General features: G+C 43.8%; 1 protein-coding gene across 2 annotated transcripts in view; it reads right to left on the bottom strand.

Annotated features, from left to right (window-relative positions):
- Positions 1-22,661, bottom strand: part of AP3D1 (adaptor related protein complex 3 subunit delta 1) — a 44,074-nt gene extending 21,413 nt beyond the window's left edge. For both annotated transcript variants that reach the window (XM_054049895.1, XM_054049896.1), the window contains exons 1-9: positions 22,342-22,661; positions 7,841-7,936; positions 7,097-7,177; positions 6,272-6,352; positions 4,180-4,287; positions 3,706-3,835; positions 2,222-2,361; positions 1,877-1,950; positions 180-229 (exon numbers count right to left, since the gene is read on the bottom strand). In XM_054049895.1, the coding sequence (XP_053905870.1) occupies positions 180-229; positions 1,877-1,950; positions 2,222-2,361; positions 3,706-3,835; positions 4,180-4,287; positions 6,272-6,352; positions 7,097-7,177; positions 7,841-7,936; positions 22,342-22,437 (856 nt within the window). In that variant the 5' untranslated portion in view covers positions 22,438-22,661. The remainder of the gene's footprint in view (positions 1-179; positions 230-1,876; positions 1,951-2,221; positions 2,362-3,705; positions 3,836-4,179; positions 4,288-6,271; positions 6,353-7,096; positions 7,178-7,840; positions 7,937-22,341) is intronic.
- Between the last annotated feature and the right edge of the window lie 607 nt (positions 22,662-23,268).

Here is a 23,268-nt window from a genome sequence, read left to right as displayed (position 1 = left end):
CTCATCCACTGACAACAAAGGATTTTGGTTACAATTACACAGCAACACAAATCAAAGTTTGCCAGGCGACTTATTTCAGCTATAAAAAGCACTGGAGTTAAGAGCGGGCTTGCGGATGGTGTTAATTGATGACAAAGTTCATCAAGGTTTTTTTCTAGGTTACAAATTTTATTTCTCACCTGCTATTACTGTGTTCACACATTCATATAGGAGAGACATGGCTGAGGTGCTGAAACAGAAATCAAATATTTTAAATTAGGAATAAAGCCAGCACATTTTCCAGAGTGTCAGCAGTATCTTGGAGCTAGTTAACACCTTCAATCACACAAGAAATTGCCAGTATTCTGTTCCATCTACCTTCCAACTAGGTGAAATGATTATCACCTAGAAACTGTTGCGGGGAGGAAGGGCTAATTTGTATTTAAAAAACTAATAATCCTCTGGGAGAAGCAGCAAGGAACAGCACTACAACACAAGGAATGAGGAAGGGAGCGGTTACTCAAATATCAGTACCAGTCAGGAACCACTGAAGCAATCTTGTCCAAGGATCAAATCAAATCCTCTGCCCAAGGTCAAAACTTCACAATAAGGCAGGCAGATGGAGAACATCAAGTCTCTCTATCCAAAGCGAACGAGTCATGCGCAGGCAGCAGACTCCTCTGGTGTGCAGGTACACACGTGCTCATCCTTATAAATGAGCAAGCCGTTTCCGATGTCTAATTTCCCCCAAAATTTAAACTCATGACAATTTCTGCCATTTGAGTGCACGGTGCAGAGGATTTCAAAGGTACTTACAAATCCTGATCTACACATGAGGGAAACATAGCAACCCCCACCCCAGTAGCACAGGAGCAGACTCAGAAACAAGGGCTGCAAAGGCAATGAGCAAACAGGTCTGGAGGCAGCAGTCAGCAGCGATACCATGAAGGTCACTCAGCACATGTGTATGTGACTCTGGTACGCTCAGAACCACTCCTATCCAGTCTGTGGTGGTGGCAGGGTGGTTTACCTTATGAATATGCAATAGGAGATCCAAAATGACTGAATGGAGACCAAACTGAAGAGGATTAAGTCCTCAGAAATAATAAAATGCATGAATAATCTGGGAGATGGGGAGAGGAGGCAGGTGCAGGACAGAAGACACACTCAAAGACATACTGTCCATCTTCCTACTTTTTCCAGTGAAGTGCCGTTTCTGCTTACTGCTGTAAAATCCCTGTTTAGGTACCTAGAGGCAAGGTTGCTGGCTGGTCAGCTTTGAACCAGCCCTAAAGCAATACTGGGAAGACAGACAGAAATGGTTTGGCTAGAGCTGCTTCCGTGGCTACACTAATATCCATTTAAAATTTGCTTACTCCCATCTATCTTCTTGCTTTGCCACATGAAAAGAAACAAACTTTTTAATTTAACCACTCATGCGTAAGACCACTCTTCCTTTTCAGAACTGGAAAATGCATGTATTCCCTCCAAGACATCTACTTTCTGTTTTAAGAGCAGAATTAGATACAAAACAACATTACAAACCAGCTTTAACAAGAGACAGGGAAATATTGTCAAATTTATCTAATCTATATCAAGGAGATACATTAACCAACCTCCTCCAAAACATGCCAGGGCTGACAAACGCATGGGAAAAACGTCAATATTCTCCTTGTCATGCTGCTTCAGTGGGCAAGGTACTTCCAAACAAGTCAAGAAGCAACGTGTGTAGGAGAACAGAAGAGCCTAGAGTTTTTGTATAGCTCCATAGCAATCTCTGGCTTAAAATGAAGTGAAACAAAAGCAAATTGCTCCAATTTTCATGCATGCTTTGGAGAAATTCATGCTGACATCCAAAAAATTCCCCGATGAACACAGTAACACTTGTCACACCTACCTGTGGATGAGGTTGGTCAGAGGCTCAATCAGTTTCTTGCCCAGCCTAGGTTCTAACGGAGTAAGAGCACCAAACTGTTAAAAAAGAAGTGCAGACGTGAAAGTTGATTCAACAGCTGCTTTTAAAGAGTACAAAATGATTTAAATTGCAGCTTACTATATTTAATCCAAGCTATATTAATTTTTTTTCTCTCTTTGGTTACAATCATAAACATTAGAAGACATTCCCGGTTTCTTTTTATTCGAATTTAATGGTAACTATGACTCCAAACAAGAAATCGATCTTCACACCCAATGTAATTTAATGAGAACCCCAATCCTGTAGACATAGATCCAGAATACTTGCCAGTTTTATAATCTTAATGAGAACCCAATTATTGGTTGACGACGTCATCAACTTGAAAAAGAGCGGAGCAAGGGAAAGGTAGTTTTTGGGATTGCGTCGAGCCAGCTCACAAATAACATTTACTGCAGCAGACTGCACACCTGGGAAAAGGAAGCAGGAAAAGCAGAAATCTCATCAATGCCTTAATTGTAATTGAAGTTTCTGGTGCAGAACCCCCAGAACAAAAGCAGCTAAAGGTTCACAGTCGTGTGTCCAAGAGGAACGGTTCGGTCTCATTAACAACCAGGATGGAGTCAACACAAGAATGCAAAAAACAACAGAGAAAGGATTTTCTTTAGTGTTGGCTATTTTCTGATGTATCCATCAAGGTGGGTATCTGCTTTGGGTCCAGTATGAGAGAGAACAGGACACTGCCAGCCTCATTCCTTCCTCACCTACTGTGGGGCAGCTTGTTTGTGGCACACAGACAACAATCTATAATCCTACCCACCATAAAGTTTCAAAACATTCTTGTCTCTCTAAAACGTATTTTTTAGACACACGTAACTACAACACAAAAGTAATTAAACAACCTGACAAGACAAGTTCATTCCTTTCTAACCGCTCAGCCCCTAAATTGACTGTTCTCAGTTTGGAATATTGTCCAAATATAAGTCCAGAGAGTGGGGGGGTTCTAGTGGAGAGCAGCCCTTTTCTCCATCAAGGATAACAGGTATTGCCTTCCTCTGTTTGCAGACGAGAGGGGTTTGTTTGATTTTCTTTAGAAACATGGTCCCCAGAGGATGCATCTCATGCTTGCACCAAATTAGTCCAGTATAAACAACTAAATATCTCCCTCTAAACCTATACAAATCAACTGGAGATCACAGAACTGCAACACGCAGTTCTTGAGACAAACGTAGGGCATTTTGGTGCAGTGAGGGAAGATCAGCACCTTCCAGGAAGACTGAGTAAAGCGTGAATATGACAGAGCAATTGCAGATGTCCTGTGCTGCAGCTGCACTGCACTGACACGGTACTCAAGGACCCAAACAGCAGCCTGGAGTCAAGGTTTAAATGCAAAAAACACCAAAAAGATACATTAAATGATGTGAAATTATTATCATTGCAAGCCAGCAGCTGCACCTTTGTAAAAGAGCACAGGAAATAACAACAAAAATGCAAACCCTGAATCCAACTAGAATATTTTCAATAGTTAAATGAGCAACAAATCAGGAATCATTAAGTAGCTTCACCCCATTAAGGTTTACGCCACTGATACACTTTAAATAGCTTTGGGTTTGCTATTCAAACATTTTAAAGTACTTATTTTTAATATGGTAACACCTGTCAAAACTCTCATGTGCTCACCTACCTATCAGACAGACAAATCGTCACCCAAAAGATCATTACAGCATTTTTCATGTATCTTTCTTTCCACAAGCCCTAAAAGCATGGATACGTGGATGTTTTGGAGCAGAATTAACTTACTAAAACCCACTCACCAGGATCTGGATCTTCAAGTTTCTCTTTAAGGCGAGGAAACGCAGGACGGAGGGACTCTGGGTATTTCAAAAACACTTTGTACATGATTAACACTGCCTTCTTCCTGATATAAGGCTTTGTATGGGACATCTGTTAATGAAACAATTGTAATCAGGCTCGTAGCAAATCTGCATTTCCAGAATTCTTCAAGGTCCCTATGTGCAAGCTACAGTCCCAAAATTTCTTTCTGGGAGAAAGAAATTTTCTCTCTTTTCTTTCTTTCAACTACTTTCTGAAAATCCAGCTTTGAGGGAAAGAGCAAAATACTGTCATTTATCACCAACAATAACATACGTTCAAGGTATTCCAACCTCACAGGAACAAAGAGTCGGTTTTTGCATGTGACAGTTATAAATTGACAGATATTTACCAGATTTGAACAATTTAACACTCTCTAATCACACGAAAAAGTTACTTCAACCTTATGGACTCACCAGTGTCATGATGTCATTTGCCAAGTCCCTGGCAAGATCTGGAGTAACAAAACAGGACAAGCCAGTCAGTGCAACTCCAGTATCATATTGGTTAGGGCTACTCAGATCCTAAAAAAGGAAAAACAGGCTCAAAAATTTAAGATCACACAGGATGCTGAGAATCAATTTTCTCAGACCAATTTCATTCACTCAATGAAGTGGAGCTTCTACTTCATGGGAATATTTGTATCAACTCTTAACAAAAACAGGACCAAACCCTGCTAAAATACAGCCAGCCTGCGGGTTAATAACAGGCATGAGGAATCGTAATTAAGCAACAGATGGATGACTGCAGCATAAAAATCAATTGGAGATATCACACCTTGGTGGTGGTTTAGGAATGGCAAGTAATGCTAAAAACCTCATGACATGATCACAAACATGTTTAAAGTCCTAAGAAATTACAGAACAACGCTGCTAAGCCAAAGCCCAACCATCACCAGCTCTCTAGGAAAAGGCCTCACAGTGCCTTAGCTTAATCACTCTGTTAGGGAAATAACATTACTTCCTTTCCAAGACGTAACACGAGCTGCAGCGTAAAATACATTGTATTGGTCAAGCTTCCTTGGACTTATGTATATAGAATTATAGCATTTTGGAAGGGATCCATGAGGAACATTGGGACCAGCTCCTGTCTCTGAACAGGACAACCCCAACGTTTGTCCCATGGGTCTGAGGGTGTTGGCCAAATACTTCAGTTCTATGTTGTCTTTTGGGTATTTCTAAGTTTCAGATGCTTTACAACTTTAATATTCACATCCGAGTACATTCAAATGTAATTATAAACCCAGACCTCACTGACTACAGAGCATTTCAGGATCACTCCTTAACCGGAGGGATTAGGAAGCACAAATAAGAAATGAAGTGCCCAGGGCATTCCCATGTGAACTACCAGAATTAACCATACAGATTCACAAGGACATGGAGGCTGCTTTAGGAGAGCTGAACACATTCAGGCCATCAGGGTTCTGCACTACTTGCAACTCAGTTGAAAATCTTTTGCAGGCGGTAGGAAATTAGATTTTACTTCAAGAATAATGACATCTACTTCTTAAGCAGCAACAAAACCACAGTTCATTCTGTAATGGATTTTGAGAACTGATAACTGCCTTAAAGTACAAGGTTGCTAGACCAATGAAATATGAAAAGGCATAAATGAAGATGCTTTTAAGTAAAAACTCAGGTAAAAGAGAACAAAGTCACCTATTAAGTGTCTGAAATTCAGTATAATAAAGCCTCCATAACACAGAAAATGAATGGACATTATTAAAAATATACACTTGTCAGAGCAGAATAGTTTAAAAGATTAAGGGAAAAGCTCTTTCTCTAGGAAAGAGACTGGGTAACATCCCACTGATCTTTTTGAAGCGATTAAAAGACATTTTAGCTGCTTAAATGGTAAATATATAGGCACATCTTGTACTGGACCAGTCAAGTTTTAGATCAATGGCACTTCAAAAAAATTAAACTTAAGAGCCTTAAAAATGTAACTGCAATCTGAAGAATGGGAAAACAATGCTGCAAGCCAATAACTCCAAAAAAATTCAAGTGATAAAGCTCTTTGAAAATGAATACAACACACTCCAGTACACTAACACAGAACAACTTTATACACGCCTCTCACCATTTTTACACAAACATACCAAAGGAGCCCAAAGCCTCATCTGTTATTGCCAGAAGAACACAGGCCCTCATAGGTAGAGATTTTGTAGAGCCAGGTGACATCTGCATTTTACTTCAGCAACGGGGACTTTCCTTACCCCTTACACTCTGACAAGGAACCCCAACAGACCAGCAATATAAACACAGGGTACTGTCATCATTGGCTGTATTCAACAAACAGAGCTGCTACGAGGCAGAAGAGAAGCCTATAGACTGCTAAGAACTTCAATCCTTCTGCTTGTAGAATGGAAGCAGACTGTAAACCAAGTCACTAGAACTCTACTTAAACACCTTTATATTCCTAAAAGATAAATACTTTGTACAAATTTGAAAATACAAGTAGGGAGGAAGTGCAAGAATAAAAATGGAACTACTGAAATAAAGGGTTTACCTTTCGGATCTGGTTAGTGGTCAACATAATGACATCAGTTCCTTCATGAAAACACTGTGAGGCAGCCAGGTAACCGATTCTCTGGAAAAAGGCAAGGAGAAAAGAAACATTTTAAAGTAAGTTTGGACACTGTTTAGATGAACAACAACTAGTAGTTTCATAAGGAATATTAAAATGATGAACAATCAGGCAGGACGTTTGCATAATGAGGCGTGACAGTGTTCTCCAGCAAAGGAGGTTTATATCAGGAAAGAATAAAGTCTGACAAGTAACACCTCTAGTGGTAACACAACTATCTTAAGGATAATAAACCAGCTTCGACTTCTCTACTTGCTAGAACACACAGGTTCAATGACCATGGAGATACAGAAACACGGCAGGATTGTCAGTAGGAGAAGAAGAGACTATGACATTATTTTGTCTCTGTTGACTCCTGACTTTCAGGTACGAAAGCCCAGTTTGGAAACTTTTCCTTAAGAAGTAATATTCCACCCTTTTCAGAGAAAAAGGTCTGCTCCAACGCAGAGCGTGAACAAGACCTTTCAAGAAAAATTAAAATTACATAACAAAATAAATATGTCTGCTACTGGGCATCTGAGGTGGTCTTCACATAAAAATACCCTGTTTTTTTTCACAAGAGAGATCTGACAGCTACAGTCAAGCATCCAGCAGAAAAAAACAGGGCAAGTATTATCCATTTACTATAAACAAATACGATCCCTTTCCTTCCTGTATTGAAGAAAGCAATCCAAAAGATGCTGTACCGATGCATTCATGACACAAAACAGCTCAGCGAGGACAGCTGTAGTTACAAAGAGAACTCACTTTGAATGTAAACTTCGACGCACTCATGACTTCAATAATATTGAAAGCAGCCCAGCTGATGTCGTAGCCCAGCATCTGCAACTGTGAGCAGAGAAGCCAAGATAACAAACTTTGAAATACAAGACTCGAGAAAATAGGTCACAATACCTCAGAACACTGCAGATGGAGCAAAAGTCCAAATCTAATACTATAAAACATCTCACGTTCATGAAGAATGTTTCACTCTACGCCACTTGCAGTAATGAAAGAAGTCTCCAAGTTCCACCAGAAGCAGTTTGCATTAATCTCAGATACTACAGACACAGGTATATAAGTGTCATCATGAAGGGCTTTTACTGGATTTTGTTTTTAAATAAATACAAAACACAAAAAGAATCTTTAACAGTACTTCTTTGCAACACAGGACCGCGCAAAGAGAAACAAACACCGATTTTAAGTGCTCATGCACTTTGTGGGTTAAGAAACAACCCAATTGAAAACAACTTTTTAAATTGGATTTGTTTTAAATGAGATGAGCTTTCTGACCCATCTAAATGAAATAATACTGTACCAGTACTGGTGCCAGCCCAATGAACCCAACACGAAGGTGCAGCCTCTGGTGTCAGACACACGTGGGAGCATTTTTACCTGCAGCAGCCTGAGAAGCAGCAGCCTAAGGAAAGCTGTTCCAACAGGAGACCAGCTCCTCTTCAGCAAGGAATTAAAAAGAGATGCAACTACAACATACCGCAGCAAGGCACTTACATAGGTGAGTTTGCAGACGGCATTTGCTTTCACTGCAATGTTATCCTGCTTCAGCTCCTGCTTGATCTCATCGATGCACTGGGAAATGTATTTCGCCTGAGGAAGACAAACAAACAATAATTTGTGCTCATGTACCAGTTTTGCAGATTTCCAGCATGTCAGGGAAGAAGCAGTAGGATTCATTGTTTGCAAACACCAATTCCTCCCCACACACACTCTTTTTCGGTAAGCACTTCATTCTGACCAAACTACTCATTAACAAAAAAAAAAAAATTCCAGCTCTATTGCAAAACCCAAAAGACACAGATATTCCTTCAGTGGTTTCCCCTCTCTTTCCACCCACCTGCAATTTACACCATTCAGTCCAGAGCTCTAGCTTCAAATAGTTGTGGAAAAAAAGCTGTTCAATGGAGATTGTGTGCCCACAGTCTGACCAAAACACGAGTTCCACCATTTCCAGAGCACATAGCAGCCACTCGCCTTGATGGAAATCATAGAATTACGGAATGGTTTGGGTTGGAAGGGACCTTAAAGCCCACCTAGTTCCAACCCACTGGATCAGGGAACTAGAGATCACCCATTCATGACCTGTCTAGAACAAAACTAGGTCAAACACTATTAACAGCCCAAAAATTTACTGTGACCGATGAAAATACTGTCATTTACTCTACTTTTGGGCATGCTCTATACGGATGGCTCTGCAGATGTGTACCCACAACAGTGCCAAGACTTCCTCCCTCTCCAAAGGCCACAACTTTGCCATTTACGCATTTTGATAAGCAACTGTTATTTGTACGAATCTCTCAGTAATACAGAGAGGCAAACGTCACAATATTTACGTTTCAATATTGGTCCTTCACTTCCTTCCAAACAATCACGCCTGGGCCTGTGGGAGGGATGTGACAAATGCATGATTTAAAAATAACCATATGGATTTTACTTTAGAAGCAAGCTTAGCTCAGTCCCGAGATTCTTTCACCGCACAATTATGGTTTAAGTACTGAGGGTATCTGCTAGAGAAATCATGGAAATTTAAACGCAGAGAAATAATCTCTCCTTAGGAAGCCACACGCACTACAGCGTTTCATATCCAATATAAAACTGCCAAAGGAACCAGGTCAGAAACAGATTATAGAGTTCCAAAGCAAAATCCTGCTTGGACACTACTGCTTTCCAACAAAAAGATATTTCCAACATGTAAGTCCACTGACCTGCCTTTAATTAACATTGCTCCCCTTTATACTACATTTTGTGTATTATTCCAAACATTTATTGGGTATTTTACAACATCCTAGAGGGATACTCATGCTTCAAGGCACAATTTTGTTACTAGAAGCAGAGAATGTTATTTTTAATAAGTGGTAGGTGAGAATAAAGAGATTGTACATAGTCTGTAGTGCAAAGAGACTCTGCAGTGATTCAGGTGAGGAAAGATAGCAATGGAATTTTAATGTGGGGACTTCATACCCTGAGCAACAGCCATGTAGTAACAATTTACCCTGCTATCATTTAGAGTTTAGCAATACCAGAATTAGAATCCACCATCAGGACGCATGGTGAATATACATAATCCCGAGGAGCAGCAGCTTCATTGGTTTAACAGCTTCTATACATGCAGAATAATTAGCTTTTCTCTCAAACCTTGCACTTGGAAGGATTATAAGCCAGCTCTTTATGGCATCAGTATAGGCTCATGTGCAATGACATTTGTTACCTTGAGACTTTTACTAGAAGTCTTTGTTGACCTTCAAGGAGTTCTCACCTGAGCCATTTCAGCAGCCCTGCTCTCCAGAAGAGCAGAGCTCAGAACGTCCAAGGGAGGACTGCTGGCAAAAGAATGTACTTGAAGAAATTTAAGATATTTCTAAATGACTGTATTTGGAGTAGAAATGCTAAAAATTGGGAACTTTCATTTTAAGGGAGGGCATGCTAAACACCAAACAACCCCTTCCTCCACAGAGACACCATCTGTCCTCTGGGATATGGGTGAGCAGATCACATCTGTCAAAATCAGACCCAGCATTGCCTCAAAATGCTTAACATCATAGAGTTCTGGTGACTTCTCCCAGGGTGCACAAGATTTGGGATTCTAAACCATCACCTGAGGGCCATTCATGTCCAGACAACTCCCATGGGCAGTTTAAACTCTTCAGCCTAAACTAAAAAAACCTTCTGACAATAGGAAACACACAATTAAAGATGCTGAAAGAGCGACTTGCATAATACCCAACAGATCTATAAATACATTGTACCCAGCCTTGAATATTTTATGCACACATCAGAGCACCACGGGATCCTTCATGCTTGCATTTTGGTCAGCAAGGTCAGTGCTGATTCTCAGTGCAGAACACCAACAGGCAGGTTGTCATCTTTATGCCCATGACCAGACAGCATTATTGTCATTTCCCAGTACATCTATCTGAAAACTACTTGAAAATTAGTTTAAGTTTCAGGAAAGCTCTTAGGAGCCACCAGGAAGGAAAAGCCACAGCTGAACCCAGACTCTCCAAGTCCCCTGCAGCCTGCAGGCACTCCCGCCACCAGTCTGACACAATGAGCGACTTTTGGGAAAGTATATTACAGAACTCGGAATCAGATCTGAAACTCAAATAAGGCGCTTTGACAAACAGAAGAAAGTCCTTCCAAAACAGCTGCACTTCAAATCCTACAGGACCACAGAGAATGGAAGGCCCTATATATAGAAAGCTTTACAGGATCAGGAGGTATTAACTTTTTGCTAAAGCCCTGTGGAGCAGCACTCCCAGAAACATGCGATATGAAGAAAACTGATCTATTTAGTCTCACACATAAATCTGAGCCCCAGCCACCACACTCAGCCAGATCTGCAGCCACACTTAATGTCTGCATCAATAGGGAAGAAAATAGTCCATGCATGAGGATCCTGAGGGAAGCCCTTCCCCAGCTGCTGGCTTGTGCAATCGCTGACCTCTGCAAGTGCCAGACAGGAGGCTGCACCAAAGCATTTCCCTGCTGCCAGACACCCTCTGTTCTCACACTGCAGGCTGTTCAATGCCCAAGCCAGGCCAGAGAGCACGAACAGCTACTGGATGCAGAGAAGGGAAAAATAAATGGGAGGCACTCAGGAAGGCCTATGTGTCTACAGGAAAAAAAAGCCCATGTTTACACACACGACAAAATCTGGACACTATTCCCAGCATTGATTCACTGATAGTTTTTGCATAAATCCTTCTAATATAGCAATTTCCTAGTGTGGTAATTGAAAAGGAGTACTTCCCAGGATATAACTGGCTCAGTTTTTCCTTAACTATTTCTGCGATTCCTTATAGGAAGGGATACAAAAGGAAAACACTTCAGGGTTCATTTACATACACAGTATTGATTATATTATCAATATATTTCTCAACTTTTAATTCCTCGCTGATTCTGTGAGGATTTTATTTGAAGTCTTCCCAGGATGCTACTCAATCCTCACGCATTCTGGACAGCCAGCCCAGGAGCACTGCTAAATCACAATATTTACAGACCTCTAGATATTTTCAGCCAGACTGCTTTGAGCCAGTGAGGCAATTCCAATGAAGCCTTTCAGTGCCGATGAAGTGGAGAACAAGCAGAGCCATTAAGCGTTAAGAACATCCTTGGAGTGGTGGCAGCCCCGGCAGAGCTGCCAGCCTGCCCTGCCTGCCATCACAACCTGAAGGGCAGAGGATAGCGCAGGGAAAAGAGCTGACAGGAGCTCTTTTATCTGCATGAGGCTGCCAAGTGGGAATGGAGCCTCTCCCAAGCCGGTGGAAAAGGCTCCTTAACAAAATGCTATAGCAACCATTAGGGTGAATATTTTTTCTGCCCACCCCTCAGAAGGAGGAGGATTACAGCAACACACTGGGAGCCATGCAGATGTTAACAGTAATTTCTCAAGGCTGTGAACACAGCGCAAAGTCACGACTGCTGCTCCTTAATGTATTCTGCCAAACAGATGCAGTAAGCATTTTATACCCATTATCAAAATACACCAGCCAATTTTTCAAATAAGCCCAAACTCCTGAAAAATTCCAAGACCTTACCCAGAAGATACGTGCATTTGAACTAGTGCAACTGGCTAAAGTAAGAAGGAAGGTATCGAGGATCAAAGACAGAATCCTTTTGAAACAGAGCACAGGAAGAAGGGAAAAGTGGGTCATGGTAAGAAGCCAAAACTGTCAGTTTATAGGATTTTTCATTTCCCAAGCCATGTTTTTTGAATTAACTTCGAAAAACACAAATTGTGTTTCAAGCTCCAGCCATGCCAGAACTTGGGGTTTGCTGACAATTTCAGAAGGCCTCACAAAAAAGCCATGTATGACTGAAAAGCTGAAAATCACCTAATGGAACGACACTGACACTCCTAGGAAAGGTGACTCTACACTGCATTTCTGCCAGCTGATGAGAAGAAGCTAATGATTAGCATGGATATCACTGCAGAACATTTACATTAAATTTAATCATGAAAGGTGTTCATTTCTAACAGAATTAAAGCAGCTGTGATCTTGTCTTCACCAATCTTTTGAAATCAAGAGAAGGCAAACTCATATTCTCACCCCCTGGGTCACAGCCCAGCAAACCAAATGCAGTATAATCCTCTAAAACCTATGCCAGGATCCAGCCTCAACCCACTGGATCTCCCGCAACTCATCTGAGGTTCAAACCTCCTCCTTACTGCAACAGCACAGTGCTTCCCACCCAGATGAAACAGCAAAATGCCAGAGAACACGAGTCCCTGTTGTTCCTGCACTTTCAGGGTTAATTAGCATTTTAAGGAAAAGATGATAAACAGTGAATGCCCTGAGAACCAAGATATGATCCGATATAAACACATAACTACAGCATTCTTAAACAGAAAAGGTTTGGAATAAATAGAACATAAAAATAATTAACTGAAATAAGAAGAAATCATGACATTTCTTTTGTTTTAAGCACTGTAGGATTATTCTTTTTTTGCAGCACTTGGAGACATATGCTTGCCATTAAACTCCATGAAATCACATTGAACACAGGCACATGACAGCCTCACATGAGAGGAAGATGCCCTCTGCTCCAACTGCCAGAAGAACAGCAACAACTGATCCATTTCATTTTATAATTTTAATAAATATTACCTGTTGGACACAGCCACAGAACGTGACCGTGATGTTTAACACAAATGGCAGCTACACAGCTACACTACAGGTGCCTTGGGGAGGCCAAGCAACTTCTGAATTTGTGCTTCAGGCAGAAGATCCTGTTACCACAGTTTGGCTGCCACCCCCCAACTTAGAAAGAAGGCTGGAAAGAAACATGTATCACTTGATAGAGTTCTATCAAAATGCCCAGCACTGTGCTTCATACGAACACTACTGAACTAGCCAAATAGAATTTATACACCTACAATTGACGACAGTGCCTGAAACACAAGCAGTGTACCATGACAGCACAAAATAAACCAACCAAAGAAACAGATAAGAGGATAAAAAAAGCAAACATGCTGCTTTCCATTCACTTGGACACAGCCCTAGAGATAGGCATGCTAGATGTTAACTCCTTCCACAGGTAACCACAAATACTACATTAGGTACTGCAGAAAAAGCTACTTGAGATACGTAACAGGATCCTTCATTGGGAGTATGCCATGTCTGGATACAAAGAGAATTTTAAGGCATGCACTACCTCACAACTAACTTCACTAAAATCATAAACTGAGCGAGTTAGATAAACATACAACAATATCAGCAACAACTGAGAAATTACACACCATGCATTGAAGCAGTTTTGTCGCAACAAAGCAAAGAGGTGCAGAGGCAGCAAGGTGCAATAAAGAGCTCAGAAAATGCATTACAACTTGAGAGGCGTTTTGAAAAAGCCAAGCTTATCTTACACTCGGCTGTTAATACAGCACTGTTATAGGTGTCTCAACATCCCTTAGTCTGCCTTTGCTACTTAACTTTCCAGGGATTTCTTCACCCATCCCGTAGACAGCTGTAAGATCCAAGACCAAAGCGCTGTTCTCACCAGTGATACACACTGGAGGCATGAAGGCCATCCTCTGCCATCTCATTTTCTAATTTATGAGAAACACGACAGATCCACTATCCTCTTGTCAGTCACAATCAAAGCGAGACAGCAGACTCCTTGGTCAAACAACACTGAGGGCAGAATGTGAAATGTTAATGTGCACATTTTTCTTCGTGTTTACTGAAATTATCCACTCCAGCTGAAATTGGGCATGATTTTCGCATCTATCCTAAACCGATTCATAAACGAACAAAAACCTTTGAACCTTATTTTATGAATTACTAAGCAAGTAGTGTGTGCCTACCAGTGTCAGAGCAGATAGAAACCACCCCCAACAAAACACCTCAGAGCCGCAAGGCACTGCAGAGAAACACATCATCTTCCCTTCAGCCATGTAACATGGAAGGACTGGATTTCAGAAAAGAAACAGATGTAGAGTGCCTGCTGCCCAACCAAAGTGACACCAACTGAGACCTTGGCCAACGTGCACCCCCTGAGGTGGCTGCCCCAGCCTCCCGAAGCATCATCGCATCCTGACAGTCTCCCTTCTGCGCCTTACCCAAAGGGAATATTTCACGTAAAGGAGTACCTCTGTGGGAGACTGGAGCACAGCTACATAAGCCATCCTGGACCACCTTCCCAGGCGAGCTAGGCTGAGGTGCCATGGGAATTGGGATAGCAAACCCTCAACCAGTCCAGCCCACGTCAGCAGCTGCGTATCAGCAGCACAGCTTGAGAGACGTGACTTAAAAGATCTCCCGCCTGATCAGCCCCTTCGTACAAATACGTCTCCAGCCTGATCACAGTGTTTGTTAATTTAATTGCACAGCAATTAAACAATCCTCAGGGGTCTGTGATGTCTAAATCATACGTGAGCAGACAACTTTTAAAACCAGAGAGCTGTGTCAGATAAAAGCACTTATCCCCGCACTTTTATTTTCACATTACTATGCAAAAAAACTATGCAAGTACTTTTACAGCAGCTTTTTCAATTTGCTGGTTCCAGACATATTTCCAGGCTCTGATAAAGGTGGGCTTTGTTACCAGCACACATTTTGTTGTGCGTGTAAGAACCACTCCCTTCTAAGGAGCTAAAGTAGCTTTTGTTTCCAAGACTCAGTTGACTGGAACTGGTTCAGAGGGAAACAGCAAAAAAAGAGATCCTTGATGATATATTATCTCAAAATGCAACACAAAATATCACACAGATGTAAAAGTAGCTATGAGTGCTTCTCAGTTAAGAAAAAGTGAGGATAATGAAGAAAAGGATGGTTCACAGCCATCGCCGACTCCTTCAATTCAGTACAAATATTTGCGTCAATAAAGTAAATTTGTTCAGCTACTTCCTGCTGTGCAATCATACCACTCGCTCCAGCCAAAGGCACATTCCTCAAGGCTGGACCTCAGTCACACTGCCAGAGCCGGCAGCCTGAGTTCACCATGAAGATGAAGCCCAGTGGAAAAGTTTCACCATTCCCACACAGACGCCTGCTTACCTTTATCCACCTTTCAACACAGGAATCTCTCAGTGGAAACTATCGGGGGTGAACATCCAAGTCATAAAAGAATTAACAATGAAACACAAACAGCTAATACAAAACCCAGCACTCAACTACGTGGTGTACAAACTTGGTCTGGCTGAGGCGGAGGAGGTGAGCTAGTGTGGATGGAACATTTGCTGTGCTCAGTTACGCTGCGGTATCCAACAGGACTTGTAAGCACTGTCAGTTATGTTGAATGTGTTCTTCTTAGTCAAAAAATGCCCTTAACTCCTTTACGAGCTAAGACTACCACTAACCACGCTGCAGTCTGCACCTTTTACCTTACTAGAGTATATTTACGCTTCCTGCCACCTGATTTTGAGCAGACTCTCCTTCAGATTATGAAGCTTTTCTATTTTTCAGCACCAATGATCAGGTTTCTTTTAATAACCCTAGGAACACAAATGCTGCTTTGTAACGGGTCCCATGACTCATCTTTCTCATGCAGGTTGTCTCACTGCTCTTCACATCGCACACGCTACCACAGAACACTCTCAAATGAAAAACCTACAGGTACTTTTTGCACACCACCCCACACTGCGGAGGAAGAGGTTTCTCGGTAGCTTCTGTGGACACTGCTGACACTAAAGAAAATCACAAAAGGCCCCATTTTCTGCACTCAGCACTGGGACAAAGCGCGCTGCACCAAACAAACAACTCCAAATATGACCTCAGTACAGACACACGGTATCTTTATTCGACTTTGATTTTTCTAGCCATTCTCCCACTGGCCTCACAAAAGCTGCTGTGCCTGGGCCACTACATTTCATAGGACAGGAATCAGAAAGCTCTTCCTCTCCCTTGGACTTGCCTAGGCAGTATTTCTATGTGCGCATTTGAGAAAGCGATCTGTTTGAGCATTTCAAACCCTTCAGAAGAGACAGCTACAAAAGGATCCGGGCTGGCAACAAAGCTATTAGCCCCACTTATGCCACAGTCAATTAAGTAATATTTAACACGGGAGAAAGCAAGAAGCTAATGAGAGGCAGCACTAATGCAAAGCCTCAGCTGCTCTCTGCTTGTAATCACACAAGAAAAAAAAAAAGCACACGTCTTGGCTCATGCTCCAGGTCCTGTGTTTTCTGTGACACAGCAGGTAAGGCAGGGACACAAGGACACTGGGCCTGGCTGTCTCGGAGGCCACTGCCAGTCTGCTGCTTTACCAGTGGTGCAAGGTCCTTATGCAACCCTCTTCTGTGCATTGTTCCTATTTCTGACTTCGTCTTTCCCAGTGATTCACAGGCTCAAAGAATTAACAATAGCAACTCCAGATCCACTTGAAAGTGGGTGGAATAATGAGCTCCCTTCAAAGATATTAACACACATATGACACACAGGAACTGATCAAGCGTCAGCGCCTGAAAGCTCTGTCATCAATGAGCTGCACGCTGCCTATCAGTTGGGCTGGTTTTCAGCCTTAGGCACCAACAAGCTCTTTACCATTCCTCAAAATCCCCTCTTATGCTCCATCCCATATCCACTCCCACTGAACGCTGATGCTGCAGCAGTGGGTGGAGGCCAAGCTGTCAAAAGACCACTGAGTTAACTGATCTTCAGCCTTGATGACAGGCTGAGCCCAAAAGACTTTTGTGGTGTTAAAAGGTTCCTTAAAATTCCTCACACCATGATTTCATCCTAAAACGTGGCAGCAAAGCAGCTGGAAGTGTGCAGTCACGTGCAGCAGCCCTATATTTAGGGGAGAAAGTTTTTTTAACAACACAAATCATGTCCTCATGTACCAGTCACTAAGAGGTGAGAGCGAGAACATGCTGCTAGGTTGGTAAGCCCAGTCTGAGCACCAAGATACATCTTTCATAGCACAGACACAACATAATGTTAGAGGAGAGGTGTGTTATCAATTGAAATTCATTTATATTTTTTCCAACCAGAAACACCGATTGCTCCTTTCGTTTCTCCAACTTGCTTCCGTAAAAAAACAACTACTTAAATGCAAACAAACACTGAGATACTGCTCTCCAAACACCACACACAAGAAAATATGCATTCTGTAGTGCATTTTCTCCTGAAACGATCAATTACCAAAACTGCACCAAGTGAACCCTGGCACACAAGCAGCAGGTTTTCTGAAGGAAGAGGGAGGCGATTTTCTGAAGCTGATAGGGAAGCAAACACAATTTTTATGCAGGACTTTTTTTAACCCCTTCTCCCTCAAGTGTCCTCTAGCAAATCAAAGGCGCTTGGAACACAGAGGGCTATAGTCTGAACAGACAAAGCCCCACTCATTTAACACCTCTGTTGCTTTATTTCATCATCTCAGGTTTACGAAAGAACCTCTTACCATAGCAAGCATCAGTAGCTTTCTTGTTGTGAATAACAAACTTCTTAACTGCAAATGCAGTACATTCTGCAAGAGTGAAAGAGCATCAAAGAATTAGCCCTGCCTTTATTTCACATTCAGGAGAACATACCTGAAATAATTTCTCAGCTTGGAACATCTTGGGAAAAAATCCATTACATTTTTAAGAGCCTATTGTATCAACCATTGCCCTCTTGAGTGTGTTGTGCAGCACATCCACAAAAAGTGAGCACAAAGTGGCAGAAGTTATTCCATGGGGAACAAAACCACCTATTAACAGGCAAAAGACTCACCGCTTTCATTATCGAAAGGATTCATTTTCCCAATGAAAGAGAGAGAATGAGATCTTAGATGTGAATGAAGGTTGGGGAGAACGGAATAGAATCCGGTCTTTCTTGTAGGTTTGGCCTTCCCTCAAACTTTAAGCTGTCACTGGGAAACACCCCAGGAATCAAAGCATCTGTAGGCTGCTGAAAAGTATACAAAAGACATCTGACTAGGAAAAGATCCAATGCCATTATGCTACTTCATTCCTTCCACACCAGTGTTTCCTTCATAGAAGGATGATGCAGCTCCAGCTTTCCCCAGAAGACTGGAAAATGGACAGAGTATGCCTGCACAGGACAGTGACTATCTCATCATTATGGGAGCCCACCACTTTGCTTCCCATGTTGTAAACTCAAAATAGATGGGTCAGCTTTGGATACAGGCCAGAAATAAAAAAGAAAATGGCCTCTGATAGGTAATTAAGCACTTGGCAGCAAGGATATGAACTGAAGCACCAAGCAGCTTCCAGCACCCTCACAGTCCCCCCTACAGAGCCAATGGAGACACTTAAAAATGCATGGGTAGAGAGCTCATGGCACTCTATTTCTTCATCACAGGCCTCGGGGTAGGTAGTTAAGAGCCCCAGCAATATAAGATGAACATAAAATGAATATAAATCCCCCAAGAAATAACACAGCAGGTCTGCTGAAGAGCTGTATCAAGAAACCAACATCTGAACCCAGCTGACAACCATTTGGCACATCCTGCACTACAAACACATCCTCAATGCATCCATGAAATGCCAGATACACTTGCCTGTCATAGTACCTGTAAAAGAATCAGAAAGGAATACATTGTACTATCTACCAGGAGAGGCTGCCCAGAAAGATGAGAGGGAAAAAAGATATTGGCACAATTTCTATATGATTAAATTCCAAAAGACAAGAACTAAAGAATAACACCCTACAGGAAAGCTGAGAAGGGCTCTTTATTGGGGATTACAGGGATAAAACAAGGTGTAACAGTTTTCAGCTGAAAGAGGGGAGATTGAGATGAGATCTTAGGCAGAAATGTTTTGCTGCGAGGGTGGGGAGGCTCTGGCCCAGGCTGCCCAGAGCAGTGGTAGCTGCCCCATCCCTGGAGGTGTTCAAGGCCAGGTTGGATGGGGCTTGGAGCTCCTGATCCAGCGGGAGGTGTCCCTGCCCATGTCAGGGGGCAGGAATTGGATAGGCTTTGAGGTCCCTTCCAACCCAACCCAAACTGTTCCATGATTCTATGAAATCAGCCTTCTGCAAAAGGCACAATGAAATCACAAATCCAAACAGCATCTAATCACAAATCCAATCACACTTCCATTTCTTTCCATGCCATTTTCATTTTAAAACCACAGCACCTCCTTTCCAGAGGCATCTCTTCCACAAAGCAATTATTGTGAGCTGAGATCAACAGGTAACATCCTCACTACCAAAGTACACAGATTTGCTCTTCTGAACAGGACAGAGCATGTCTCAAGCTGAGATACTTTTCTTGAGAGACACAAATGTTGGAACAATATTTAATAGACCCAATGAACTACGGAAGTACTGTAAGAAAAGGAGGAAGAATTTTTGCAGCTACTTCCTCTAAAATACTATTCTGATTTTGAAACATCATTTGAAAACTAGCAAACACCATGACCCCTGCCAGTGAAGCACTGAATCAACACCCAGCAGAAGGTTTACAGCCCTCTTCAGCTGATCTGAAAAAAGGAAGAGGCCTGTGCAGTTTGCAGACACTCTTTATAATTAAGCAAAATCTTTGCAAGATTCTGAAACAGCCTATGCTACAGAAGACACCCATTTCATCAGTGCAACATCTACTGATCAGCTGAACACATCCTGAAGCTTGGGGTTTAATTTTTCCTGTACATGAGGATATAAACAGGAACTGTCTCTACAGTTACCTGCTTTAAAACCTGTCGGCCTGCATTTCAAACTCAAGCTACAATCGTTTAAATACCATCATCCTACAGCCCAGCCACACTAACTCACATCAGCCTCTTACCCACAGTAAAAGAAAACGCACGTGCTTTGACCTCACCAAATCCCAGAGAGCGTGCATACCTCTAACACCTTCCTTCAAATACAAAATTGTCTGAGGAGGATTTTTTCCTAACTCCAGAGGAGATCAAAGCCAATTTCTTGTCACAGACCAAGAAGAAACTCGGTGTGGCTGATGATACACAGCAACTTGTTAATCCTGACTGTGTAACAGTGCTCATGCTCTTTGTGAAGTCCCGGAAAACGTGCTGTTTGTCATGAAATCGTTTCAGTCCTCCTCAGACAGGACTGATGCCACAAAGGCCTGGACCTTCACTGGGGTATCTTCAGAGGGCTGATGGAACACTTTCTCCTGTGCACAAGAGAATAAAGCCCATTCACTAAAAGCAGTGTAACACATACACACACAGGGCCAAAGCCTACTGTGGGAAGTGCTCCATGGACACACTGTTCACCTGTTCCAGCTCAGAGTGAAACACAACACACAGGGATGTGTGTTCATGTTCACAGAAACATACTGTTTTCACTTCTCCACATAGCTTCTGACGTTTTGCAGGGCACTGCACACTTCAGAGTAGCATTTATCTCCTCTGCCACCAAATCAAGATCCATAAATTTAACGTATACTAAGATAAAAATAAAAGTTGGATTGAATGATCTTAGAGGTCTTTTCCAATCTTAATGATTCTACAAATTTCCCAGGTATAATCACTAACAAATAACACCTTGTCCTATCCACAACAGCCTTAAAAGCCATTTCAACTTACAAGTGGTTTTGGAAGCTGTATTTGTGCTCCAGCCCAACAACACCAGTAATAAGGATCACAGTTTTCCAAAAGAAGTATTGCATTTAGTCAAATGTTTACAGCCTTTCCAGATACTTTCAGTAGCTGATTCCACTTGAATATCATACTCATACAAAGAGACACTGTTGCCTACAAATAGTTTCAGTCTGTCACTAACTCTACAATAATGAAACAATACTCCAGTAAGTAAACCTGTTTGATCGCTCATAAGAAAGCTTCTAAGGCCACGGCTACTTACTTGAAAAAGAACAGAAATCATATCCTTAGTGTCCGTTACTTCCCAGTTAACATGTGACACTCCAGGGAACGTCTCACATAACGTGTTCTTGATGACTAGTCATGTCACCTATACTAATTGCCTGATCACATGCCTCTAATACAAGAGAGAATAACAGGGCAGGACATGCAACCGCTTTCTGCCCACAAAAGCTGTGAAATAAGAACACATTTCACCCAGAAGGCTGGATCAGGTTGCTCAAAGCCCCATCTGACCTGGCCTTGAGTATCTCCACAACTTCCCTGAGCAACCCAGGCCAGTGTCTCATTACCCTCATCATGAAGAATTTCTTCCTAATGTCTAATCTAAATCGTCCCTCTTCCAATTTAAAGCCATCCCCCCTTGTCCTATCACTCCACGCCTCTGTAAAAAGCCCTTCCCCAGCTTCCCTGGAGCCTCTTTCAGGACTGGAAAGCTGCTCTAAGGTCTCCCTGGAGCCTTCTCTTCTCCAGGTTGAACAACCCCAACTCTCTCAGCCTGTCCTTGTACAGGAGGTGCTCCAGCGCTCGGATCATCTCTGTGGCCTCCTCTGGAACCATTTCAACATCTCCATGTTCTTGTTGTCTTGGGAATTTCAGAACTGACAGCAGGGCTCCAGGTGGGGTCTCACCAGAACAGAGCAGAGCAGAGGGGCAGAATCCCCTCCCTCGCCCTGCAGGTCTCACTGCTTCGGGTGGAGCCCAGGACACGGTTGGTTTCTGGGCTGTGAGTGCCCATTGCCAGCTCATGTCAAGCTTCTCATACCCCAGTACCCTAACTCCTTCTCCTCAGGGCTGCTCCCATTCACATCACCCCCCCAGCCCGTCCTGATACCCCAGACTGCCTGGACCCATGTGCAAGACCTCACAGTTTCCCTCATTAGGTACGCAGAGTCCTTGACTGCACTGCAACAGGCAGGAATTCCTCACAGATACGTACCAGGGATTTCAACTCCAAGCTCAATGGGAAAGCACGTACCAAGCCTGATCCTCCTCATCTTCCTTCCCTCCTCCTTGCTCCCCTAACGCTTACTTCTCCCACTGCCTCTCCCATGTGGCCTACACCAACGTCATCTTCTTCTGACTCCTGCTTCCACATGCCCCACACAACATCCACTTTGCAGGGTGTCCGAACCCCCAGCTCCTCCTCGTTCCTGGCTGAGGAGCAGGGCCTGACAGGGGAAGGGCTGGCAAGCAGCGAGGAGGTGATGCGGCCCCGGGTGCCAGGGCCCCCGGCCCAGGGCAGCCGGCAGGGCCCGGTCCCTCTCACCTCATCCTCCTTGTGGTTGCGGATCCCGCGCACCAGGTCTTGCAGGTTCTTGTCAAACATACGGTCGATGCTGCCCTTCACCATCTTCAGCGCCATGGCGGCAGGGCCGGGCCGTGGGGCCTGCGCTCGGGGCTGAGGGGCCGGGGGCCGCTACGGCGAGAAGCGGGGGGAGAACAGCGGGCCCGGGTGGCTCACATCCCGGGCTGGGGAGGCGGGAGGACAGGCGGCAGGGGCGGCCCCGACGGCCGCACGCCCCGACACCGGGCTCCGCTCAGCCTCCCAGCGCCTGACAAAATGGCGGCCGGTCAGCTGAGGCGCGGCCACGCCCCCGAGCGACAGGCCACGCCCCCGGCAGCCCAGCGCCCGCCGCATCACCGCTGCTGCTGCCACGCCCACCACGCTCAGCAGCCAATGCGGGTCCCTGATGCCCATGGCCACGCCCAGTTGGTCACGCCCACCACGCCCGCAGTCGGTCTCGCTCTGGCCACGCCCACCATTTAGCCACGCCCACCGGCGCCCCGTAGGCACTACTGCCTCTGGCCACGCCCAACACCGTCCCGCAAGTACCGCTTTTCCGCTCTCCCATCTCCGCCTACCCCGTGCCTGGCCACGCCCACCAGCGCCCTCCAGAGCCCTCACGTCACTGGCGCCCTGGCCACGCCCATGTGGTGGCCATGTATGGCGTCCGCCCCGGCCACGCCCGAGTCTCCGCGGCCGCTTGGTCACGCCCATCGGTCCCTTTAGCCACGCCCAATCACCTCGGGCCACGCCTGCCAGAGTCCGCCGCGTCACTACTGCCACATTGGCCTCCCGCCCACTCCCTAGCCACGCCCTCTTCAACCCCCTTCTTTTAGCCCGCCCACTTCGAATGAGACCACGCCCACCAGCGCCTGTGCTGCCGCTTGTTCGCACTCATTGCCTGGCCAC

Source organism: Cuculus canorus, chromosome 27 (genome assembly GCF_017976375.1).
Source record: "Cuculus canorus isolate bCucCan1 chromosome 27, bCucCan1.pri, whole genome shotgun sequence".
NCBI classification, from domain to species: domain Eukaryota; kingdom Metazoa; phylum Chordata; class Aves; order Cuculiformes; family Cuculidae; genus Cuculus; species Cuculus canorus.
Note: the sequence above shows the minus strand (reverse complement) of the source record. Positions and strands in the feature narration are given on the sequence as shown.